The sequence below is a fragment of the Brachyistius frenatus genome, unplaced genomic scaffold, assembly GCF_029030835.1.
Source record: "Brachyistius frenatus isolate BFR_SWC_R1_liver_20210118 unplaced genomic scaffold, ASM2903083v1 Contig_38, whole genome shotgun sequence".
Taxonomy (NCBI): Eukaryota; Metazoa; Chordata; class Actinopteri; family Embiotocidae; genus Brachyistius; species Brachyistius frenatus.
In genome coordinates this window covers 3,194,504-3,205,731 of record NW_027210637.1, presented here as the reverse complement: position 1 = coordinate 3,205,731, position 11,228 = coordinate 3,194,504, and the positions used below count along the sequence as shown (strand labels likewise).

The 11,228-nt window shown below is 38.4% G+C and overlaps 1 protein-coding gene across 4 annotated transcripts in view; it reads right to left on the bottom strand.

Moving 5' to 3' along the window:
* Positions 1–7,322: 7,322 nt before the first annotated feature.
* stxbp5a (syntaxin binding protein 5a (tomosyn)) overlaps positions 7,323–11,228 on the bottom strand; it is a 90,234-nt gene continuing 86,328 nt past the window's right edge. For all 4 annotated transcript variants that reach the window (XM_069701815.1, XM_069701816.1, XM_069701817.1 and 1 more), the window contains one exon: positions 7,323–10,367. In XM_069701815.1, coding sequence (XP_069557916.1) covers positions 10,326–10,367 — 42 coding nt within the window. In that variant the 3' untranslated portion in view covers positions 7,323–10,325. The remainder of the gene's footprint in view (positions 10,368–11,228) is intronic.

The following is an 11,228-nucleotide window of genomic DNA, read 5'->3' as shown; positions in this document are numbered from 1 at the left end:
GGTCTTCATCAACAGATATTTGCCCACTTTGTGTTCTCCTTATGGGCTCATTTAAAACCCATAAAATGCATTGTTGGGTATGGAGTGGCATGTGGCAAATGAATTAGACTGTTTATCACACTATAATTTAGCCATCCTATGCTCACACGATGTTTCAAACATTTAGGTTCAATGAATTAGACATTCAGTCTACATCAGGTATACGTACCAAAATGACAGTTGTCGTTTAGCTGAGGTTTTAAGAGCCCTGATGAGAAAAATCTGCAGTATATATGTATGGATCCGAACAAACGTTGCCTCACACCATTACAACTAAAATGACACTTCAACATTAGATAGAATAAAGCTAGAGTATCCCTCCATTAAAGTGCCAGCTCATCCACCTCTTACACTATTACTGTTATAATACTTTCACCCTCTTTTAGCCCACGTTCCAGTGAATCATGTCCATTACCAAGGTCTGTTGTGGGAAGCACACTGACCAGTTTCAGGTATTCACACCTACAACTTCTTAGCTTGTACTGCACAGACAAGGCATATTTAACTCCACTGTATCACAGGTAGTAAAAACTGAACAAAACATCAGTTGTAAAATCATTGGTACAAAACCATTTTTTGAATTTAAGATTTGTAGGAAAAGGTCACCAATTTCGCTTTTCAATATCCTGTCTGTAAGTTACTGCAGCATGATATATAAAACAGCCTCTTTTATCTCTGACCAAGTTTTTATTTCCACAAATCGATGTCAAACAATTTGCCTAGTAAATTACATAGGCAGGTTTCCAGTTTTTCTCTCTTCTACCTCAAGACCACACCTCTGGGAGGACGAGGGCATCACCACCACACAGTCAGGGAGCAAGTCAAGCTGCTCCAAATGACGGCTTACACTATACAACCAAAGAAAAGCACGGGCTGCACTAATTGCAGCTCTTCCTGCCCTCAAAGACCACACGACGCCCAAACAGTAGGTTACCATCCAGATTTGGACTAGTCTGTGCTTGGCCACACAAATTAGGACAATGAATGGGTTCCCTCCCAGTTGGTGATTGGCTAGATGGCACTTTGATAAAAGGGCACCTCAAACAGAGCAGGTAAGTGACTATTTTTAAACACTCACTGTAATTATCCAATAACATTTTTGACTTACCAGGACTCCTAACCTAAGAACAAGTTCTCTTATTGTTTTCTCTTTTGACTGCCATAGTTTTTTTTTTTTTTTCCCAGGATTTGATTATCATTAATGGTGTGTGCTGTTGGCAGGCTGTAAAAGAAGAATGCTTTTTCCTTGTTCCAGTTTGAACAGATGACTGGTGCGTTTAAATCAGAGAAATGATAACCTTGCTGCTCCTCCGATGGGGGATCAGTGAAGCCTAGATAAGGATCATGGATATTTATTACTCCCACGAGAGCTCTTGGACTGCACCTTTGGATTATGAGTCTCCTGGGAATACTGAACAAATATTTGAGAACAGGCTGGGGGATTAGTTACTCCTCGCACCACAGTAGATAAGGCACATATTGTCATTCTTTATACAAAATGCTGCACAGTACAGTAGGAGCTGCTGTGCATCAACGCAGAATGTCCTTTGACATGCCAACCTCCGTAATACAGTTTCTTATTGCCATGCTGGAAACATTAACAGATATCTTGCTGAGACTGTTAATTATTGATGAGGTGCAACCACTAGATTAGATCCCCTGGCATGATCAAATATACATTATGGCAGATAGGGCACAGCCTTAATTAATTTGTTATGGTAACCAGAACACATGAAAGTGGTTGCCAGATGGTCCAGTGGCTGAGTGTGTTTCACCTGAGTGCCCATCAGTTTTTGAAGGAAAGAGAGGAGAAGACTTCACAGCATATACATGCTCTCTGTAATGTCTTCCTTTTCATATTAAATCATCGCACAAAATTAAAGCAATAATTAAAAGGAAGCAGTAAAAATGAATTGCATACTTGATTAAAAGGAAACTTTGCGAACGCTCCTGAATGCAGTTATGGGTTAACGGCTCACTATCGTTGGAGCTATGTCATGCAGTCCAATGACCTGGCGTGAGCCACTGCAGTAGTGTGGCTGCTTTAAAACCAGCTATTAAAAGCCTTTGTGCTGAAACACGGCATGTCCTGCATATGCAAAATGGTCCCTCTTCAGGAGAAGCCAAGCCACTCTTTCCTAAATAACATTAAATATTTTAACAAGTAAAATGTTCAAGGACTTCACAGACATAAAAAAAAAAATCAAATCTTTGCACAAAAGGCCCCAAATGGCAGGCACGTTCTTTTACAAAGACAATTTGTGTTTATTTTGCCATCTAAAAAGCTCTAATTCCCAGCAGTACAAAAGCATTAAAAACACTTATCATATACTAATGGAAAAAATATACCCACAATGAGTTCAGTTTGCTATGAAGGGGATTAAAAAAAACTTTCACAGTTCTGGATACAGAATGACTGCATGTGGAATATCCGTATATTATACCATATTAAAATATACAAGCTGTAACATTTACAGAAAACAAGACATGATTAGTTTTCAACCATTTCCTCACTGTAGGAACAAATCCTCCATGCCCTAGTCATGGCCCACAGAACCAGTCTGATTAAACTCCACTTCAGTGCCTGTTGTAATTACAGAGACATAGAGAGAGAGAGAGAGAGAGAGAGAGAGAGAGAGAGACACAAGACCTCAATTTGTGTTTATTAGTGCTGTGGAATTTCAAAACCACATATTACAGCAAATTGAAATTGGTCGTACAGGCTCAGGGTTTGGACGGTGGCCATTTTGTTTTTGGTATACATTCCAGGATGTTGGCCATCCCCTCTCTGCTGAGGCTCTAAAAGAGGGGTGCATGTATTCGTTTTTTTTTTTTTTTTCACTTTATTTTCAAATAGGAAATCACACCTGCGAGGGAAAATGGGGAGCAGATGTGTATATTGGGGTCTCATAGCCTTATGGGAGCAATATCCTGTGTCGAAGGCAAATAGCAGCACACGAGATTGACCGATCAGAGGGCAGCGAGCCACAGCTCCATCACTGAGCTTCAGACTCGCTTCAGTCTTCAGATTCCTCACTTCGCCAGGGAGAGACGCACTGAGTCTGAGCCATTTCTAAATTACAAGGTCATAGCTTCAACCACACCCATGTCTGTTTTAGACACCCCATTTTTTCCCTTTACACACACACACACACACACACACACACACACACACACACACACACACACACACACACACACACACACACACACACACACACGCACACACACACGCACACACTCAAACAGTGAGAGAGAAAATCTGCTTAAAAATCATCTTCAACTCACTTCCAAAACACAGATGTTTCTCAGCTTGACAGATTGGAGCTAATGATCCTTTTAACACGTTTCCCCTTGGATGTTAACTGGGTACAGTTAAAACAAACAGAAACATGTGTGTTTAAATGAGCTTTGACTAAAATCTCACGTTCTGCCTTTATATTATGAGAGTGGGAGATACTGCTATTGACAGCTACTGAAAATGGGTTCAAATCAGAAAGATACTAAAAACAATATGAAGTTAATTTTTCTAACGGAAACAAACATTAAACAAACATGAAACAATCACCACAAGTAGTTTTTTTTCACCAAACTTGATCCTGCCAACATTCATCTACTATAAATGAGAATTAAACATGAACAGCTACTGAGGTATTTTCACAATTGTAGTCAACCCCAAACTATGTTAATTTTATGATGATGAGTGATGAGAAAGGCTTTACAGCAAAAGGATTCAAATCATTATCAATCAGTGGACTTGAATGCTAAAGGAAATCTTTTTACTTCTTAAAGCCCCAAAATCAGTTTTACATGACAGCATCATCATGTTGATAAGTTTTCAATAATTCTTATCTGAATGTCTCATTGTTTCTTCAACCAAGACAATTATGATTTTGGTGCACTTTGTTTGTCAGCAGAAAAAAAATACCATAAAGATTTTCCTGAAACTTGGTGGAAGGGTGCAGCACGGACCCTGGAAGAATCCATAACATTTTGGAGAGGATCAATAATCTACTTTTCACTTTCATTAACATTGAGAGAAGGGGCATTTGGCCAACTCAATGCTATACATCTTAAAATCCAGCAGACGGCAGAAAAGTTCAATAATGAAAAAATAAGTCATTGTACTGTAGAAATACAATGATTGCATGTGACAAACCACATTCAAAGGTACCAATAATCTTCCGAGATACACATGCACTTGCTGAAACATAATATAACATGCAGTCGTAATGGAGCACTTGGGAAAAGGGGTTTCATAAGCAAAAAACACAATCGATAGTCGGCTGCAATGGTGGTAATTGCAGCTTTGCATATTGCATATCATAGAGGAGTCAACTATTGGCCTTGGCGGAGGTTCTAATTTACATACTGTTTTCACAATTATACTTTGAATAAAACCAAAGTAAACTCATCAAAAAACAGGCAGGACATATGTTGCAAAAACATTTGAGCCAGTTTTTTGAATATGGCGAGACATTCCCGTGCTGCCCGAGAATGCACACTGGGCACGCTCAATGGGCAGAGCATGCGCATCAGGTACGTCCGCCGGTCCCAGCCTAACCTCCGGTTCAGCCACATGCTGACGTGACGTCATCACTGCAAGTGAGTCAAGCATTTGTAAAAGAATTACAGTGAGGTTTGTAGTGTGAGGTTGCAGGCCAAAGTAGAGTGGAGGCAGGTTTGAATAGAAAATTAAGTAAATAAAATACATTTGCATTCTCGTAATAAACTATGCTTTTGCCCTTTTATGAGATATAATAGATTGTTCAATATGCTTCAAATCAGATAATCCCTTCTAAAAGTCTTATTTCTTACTTGTATTTTTTTTTTTTTTAAACACACAGGTGGATGGGTTAAATTCAAAAGGATCTGATCAAATGTATCTATATATTTAATATTCAAAATAAAATAAAATCTAAAATGATACTTTTGCTATTTATCTCTTCACTTGACTCAACATATGTGTGGGAATGGAAAGGAAAAGCGTCCCGTCCATGCATATTCAAGCTTGAAACTGAACAGCATCAAGCCCCTGAAATAAGATTTCAAATGTTGTTGATTAACAAAATGACTGATGTCGTCAAACTGGATCAGGTTTAATTTTTTGACCAGGAAACAATTGCATTTTAGACAGTGGATTATTTTACAGTCTTAAACAATCAACATAAAACAAACAGCAGTTTTTGATATTCTCATTAAATGAATATACATTATATGGGACAGATTATGTATTTCATTATGTGAAATATTTTACTGTGAGAGAAAAATACTCCTGGTTATATTTTTAATTGATGGATGCATTAAATCAAGCTCAGAGGGACACCGCCAGCTTAGTCTCCTCCGGGTGTCACGCTGATTCCCGCTGTGCAGACATGGCTGGGGTCATTCATGTTACCAGTCACCACAGCAACAGCCTCACAGACATGTCATTTGCTGAGCAGCATGCTCGGCTCCGGATTGCCTAACCCTATATCTCAGTCAGTCAGTAGTTCAAACAGTGTGCATCAACAAACATTTCTCCCCAATGACCTTCTCTTCGTGGCTTCAGCCAAATTGAACAAATCAACATGTTTTTTTTCCCTCACCTTTCCCATTTCCCCCGCTTTGTCTCCATCTCCCTCTCATTCTGACTTAATATAGCCTTCAACCTCTCACAGCCTCAGAAGATTACGTTTGGTGAAAAACACATGCACTCTACCTAATAAAATGATGACACCACTTTGATAGTTTTTTTTTTCACAATGAGCGAATGATAATTTGTTACAAGACCATAACCCCTGTTCAACATGTGGGAAAAGGGAGGCAAATAGAAGGAGCACAGGAGTAATAATTATTTCCTATTTAAAAGTACTAGATACATTTTTTTGTTATATTTTCCTCAGCTCAATAATTTGTTAAAGCTGTGGATTTTACATATGGATTTTGTATACAAATCGTTGGTGCTCCTTCAATTGTTATTATTCCAGGAAAACCCAACTGTGGTTTACTCGATATTTGAACTATATAGTATCTGCTTTTAGTAAGATTGATCATTAATCAGCTACGGAGTGGGCAGCATTCAATGTGGTTTATACCTCTGCCCAGCAATCGATAGCTGTATTTGCAATAAGGTTGGTGGATTGGTTTATAGCTTATTCATCCATTCATAAATGATTCTATCCTCACCACAAAAGGTTAAAAATATTCTATCCTTGAACTATTGTACGAAGTCTGGCTTCCCTTTTCCACATCGAATCGCAGCTGTGTGTCACCAGGCGTGAGTCACACGTTATGTCAGGAACAATCAAGTGACAATGTCGTGCTACAGTCTGTAAATCTGTCGTCCTACAGGAAATTATCAGTCAAGCTGGAAGCCTCTCTGGTTTACGCCGTGATTGATCCACACCTTAAGCCATTCTAAATACAGTATAAACTCACTGACCATAACAGGTAGCTTGATTTAGATTAGGACAATTGTGATCTCTGATTTAAGAGGTCTGGTCCTAATTGGAGAGGTCTATTGTAAGGCAGTAAAGTGGAAGAACACCACAGAAAGACTCCCAGTGTAAGGTAATTACACTGTTTCTAGATGCAGTCATAACACTTATTGGAAGTCACAATCAGAGTCACTTAAAGGTACTTCAAGTAAAAACACTAATTAAAAAAAAAAGAAAAAAAAGATGACCTTCAAGAGTTTCACAGACTACTTCTTCCCCTGTGTCACGACTTCAAAGTAACCAGAGAGCACATCCGATTATCTAGCATGATCAATACAGGATGAACTTGCTTAAAAAAGTAGGGCACTAAAGTATAAATACATACCAGTTCATGAACAAAAAAGGCAAGATACTACATGAACTATACAATAGAAAATAGATTATATTAGACCTCAAAATGACAAACTGAACAGATGTGCCTCTTTGAATTTATAGTTGAATTCCAGGATCAACTTCTACTTCCTCAATAAATGTATTCTCGTATTAACATGCTGTCAAACAATAGCTGATTAAATCTGCTGATCATGACTGAAAGGTTGGTAGAGTTGTATTTTGGCCCAGCACTGTGTTTTCCCTGTTCAGTCAAGTTGCATGTTGAGGCAACCATGTGTATTTGCTGCCATCTAGAGTAGAGATGCAAATATGACAATGGTTTTGAAGCAGTTTCCCATCATCTTATCATATTTCGTTGAATGCATTACAGTACTCTCTGTCCCTTATATTCAGTCCAAACATTACATTGCCAGAAAATATTCATTTAAACTTTACATCTCAGCATAAAATTGTCAAAATGGAAGACAAAAATACATTTTCCACTTTTATTTTCCATTGCACAGTAATCTCTATCTACAGAATTTCTAAATTTTTGTGGCAGCAGATAAAGTCATAAACATCCATGTGAAAGTTGCATAAAACTGTACAAGAAAATTGGCTACAATGAGAAAAATACTGCAACCCACTGATAACTGTTGAATCCAGGACAGAAGATGGCATATGGCAGATAGACAGGACTCCCTCTTATTGTTTGACTTTGTGGATTGTAACAGGTAAGAGTACTGCATACTGGAGTGGATGGACAAGAAACAAATCACTGAGATGAAAAAAAATATATATATAACATGAAAAAAAAAAAAAAAAAACACAGTTGGGTTAATAGAAAGCACATTGAACGGGTTTTTGGGGATGACCTAAAACGTCTATCATTCCTGAATTATTTTTTTTTAATTTTTTTTTCTCATCTTCACCTTTGAAGAAAAGACAAAGCTACCTGCCAACATCCACACTAGAATGCTCACTAAACACAGAGAAGGCCAGATTTGTAGCTGTGGAACCAACAGAGTCAGTGCAGACTCGCTAGAGGACGAGCGAATTCAGAGGACAAAGGCAAAGACTGAAAAGCGAAGGACAGTCAAAGCATGTATGCAAAGACTGAACATGTGCTGGCAAAATTAAACCAGAATTTAGAGGTCATCCTCTAATACTCATTATCCTATGGTTATCTTTTTATCTTTGTTGGCAGCTGTAGTTTGTCTAATGGACACTCAACTGGACACAAACTGCTGACTGGTGAGACAAGGACATCAACAGCAATTAGTAAACAACCAGAACATAATATTAAAAATTAGATCACTTAATTTACATGGACACACACCCTTACACACAAACTGACTGAGACAAACACACACACACACACACACACACACACACACACACACACACACACACACACACACACACACACACACACACACACACACACACACACATATAAATAAATGAATACGGTAAATATTGTCTGAGGTGTAGTCGAATGGTTTGTTTTTTGTTAAAATGACACATCCATATCAACCTATAGCTCAGCCACTTTAAACCCATGACATCAGTCAAAATGTGACATTTTATGATGTATCATACTGAATGGCTGAGTTCCAACACAACTTCCCATTTCTTGAACCCTGAAAAGTGATAAAAGGTGATAATATTTCTAGATGGGTCTGATCCTGGGAGTGCACTCCACGGGTGAAGCTATAATCACACAGCCAAAATGATAATGCGATGGAAAAGCGAAAGCAACTCTTTGGCGTCAGAAAAAATATGGCCTGTCTCCTCTTTTGCTGCTCCAGCAACCTCGACACGTACTTTCCAGTTGGTCTTAAGATTGTCAAACTATTTACTTATATACAAATAAAGGTTAAAAGCCTGGTAGACAGAGATACACCACATTTGAGCTTCACTGCAAACATGGAAATAGAAACAAGGTCATAACGAGGGTGAACGTTTCTGACAACAAACACAACTGTCTCTTGCACCTTGATAAATAGGTAAATAAATAGTGACAAAGGAACCACACAGACCTTCTTCTCATACAAACGAATGTCAGCAATACACAAATTAAAAAGATTACACAGCCATTTTTTTTTTTTATCAACCTGCATATAGGAATACTGTTAGGATTTCTACTCATGTGTACTGTATGTAATCTTCATACTGAAGTGTGCTCCAGAAGTTGGAAACCGCAACACACCTGGATAGACTATTAGTGTACTCAACACTGACCTCATCAGCATGTATACAGACACACTCACAGACTGAGCCAAATTGTGGAAGCTTGTGACATCAAAGGGAGGCAGTTACTGTAACATCACATCAGATTAGTCAGCAAATTAAATCCTCAGGTAAACAATGAATGTGTGTGGTTTATATGAATCAAGGAATCTGCTGTTGCCATGTCAGTGAGTCCTAAATGATATATGCCTTTTGTATCCTTGCCCTCCTTGTAGATTCCAGCCCTTTTCTTAAAGGAGAAATTAATTGGAGTTGTAAGACAAAAGTCACAAAAAGTTTTTTTCAACAAATCAAATATCATCCACTTTCATAACAATAGAAAAATAAGAGATTTTCCAATAATACAGACGGAGCAAAAAACCCAACAAATAACAGAGGAATGGCAAGAAAATTGAAGGTAACACACACACACACACACTCGCACACACACACACACACACACACACACACACACACACGGTCAGTAACAATATGAAAGTCTGTTAGATACAGAGGTGAGTCTAGAGATTGAGCAAGATGATGAAATATCCAGAATGAGTTGCTTTTATCCTTGTGACTCTCTGCATAGAGGAGGCATCACCGTCGCTTCTTATGGTTCTCCAACGCCGCCTCCATTCGGCCTTCGCACCCTGCTTCCACCTCCTCGATGAATAATCCCTTTCTTTTGTACTTGTCACTCGGAAGTGGATACAGCATTGCACATTTAATAGATCTATGTATATATAATGATGTATTTAGATTCTTTTTATTCTGTCTTTTTACATTTTTAATTATCTTTTATAGTCTTTGTTTCTTCATCAGATATTTGTCTTTTTTCAGCTATGTTCGTCGGTTTGAATATTGGCCACGAGGGTACAGAGTGGAAACGACAGTAAAGAACATTTTGGCAAATGAGAATGAAGAATCTCCTGGTACACGGGCCAATCTGCAACCTCTGTGGAGAGGCTGAACGGAGATAAACGAAGAGACGAGAACATAAAAAAAAGACACCATTTATTTAGTTCCTCTGAGGTGGTCTTGCTCCCCTGTTTACCCCTCAGTTCCACCCTAAGACTGAGGTAAGAACAGTGTTCAACATTGTGCTAGGGAAGAAAATCCCAAGTGTCTCAGCGAAGAAGGCTTGGAGGGACGGATGGACAGGACAGGACAGGACAGACGGATGGGTGGGGGTCACGGTGAGTCCAGATGAGCCGATGGAAGGTCAGTGGTGTCCACAAAGCTCTACTCTCACCCCGACACTAATCAGAACTGGTACCATTTTTTGTCTTTGCACTTCAGCATCATCTGGAAACAGAAGAAATGTTGCCATGATTCAAAATATCTTCAACTACCAATCCTTCCGCATTCAATAAATATAGGACATTTTTTGCTTTAAATTTGGTTTGCATGCAGTCAGATCATAAATATCGCAGGAAACAGGCGACCTCACATCTATGTCTCTTTTGTGATGAGACAATCTTAAGAGTAAGTGCGTCATTCATGATTTTCCATGGGCATTCAACGCCCTCTGGTGGGTTTATCGTGAAAGTCATATTTGTGAAATAATTTGAGGATATTCAGTATTCAAGACTGCACACAATATTCCACCGCACTGCACCATGTTTTGTTCTTACACAGTATTTTTCAGAGGATCACAAGAAGCATCATCATTTAATGGCTTTTCATTTAATTTTTTAATGTTTATTAGGATGCAGGTTATACAATGAGCATTAATGATAAGCCCAAGACTTGGTTTGCTAAAGATTGCACAGCTACTGTATGAGCTCTGATCGTCAATTAGAGCTGTAATATAAACAACACTAATCCATAATAATATCAGTGTCTTCAGCTTTTAGTGAAGATTATTCCTCATTTAATTATTCATTTTTGCAGGACTTCTTCTTTCTATTAGGCACTTCATATGTCCCCCCCATTTAAATAAATTGGGAGGTCAAAATATTAGGAACACCTCTCAGGATAGTTTAACAGACAACAAATAACAGTCTCCAAAATGAACATTTAAATAACTCTACACTTCTCTCAATCAGACAGAATAACAACGGATTATTATGATCCTAATTAAGGCAAGATTCATTGCTAGGCTGTTGTATTACCCTTCATGCGTCACCTGTCAGTGGTTTTAATGTTATGGCTGATCAGTGTATG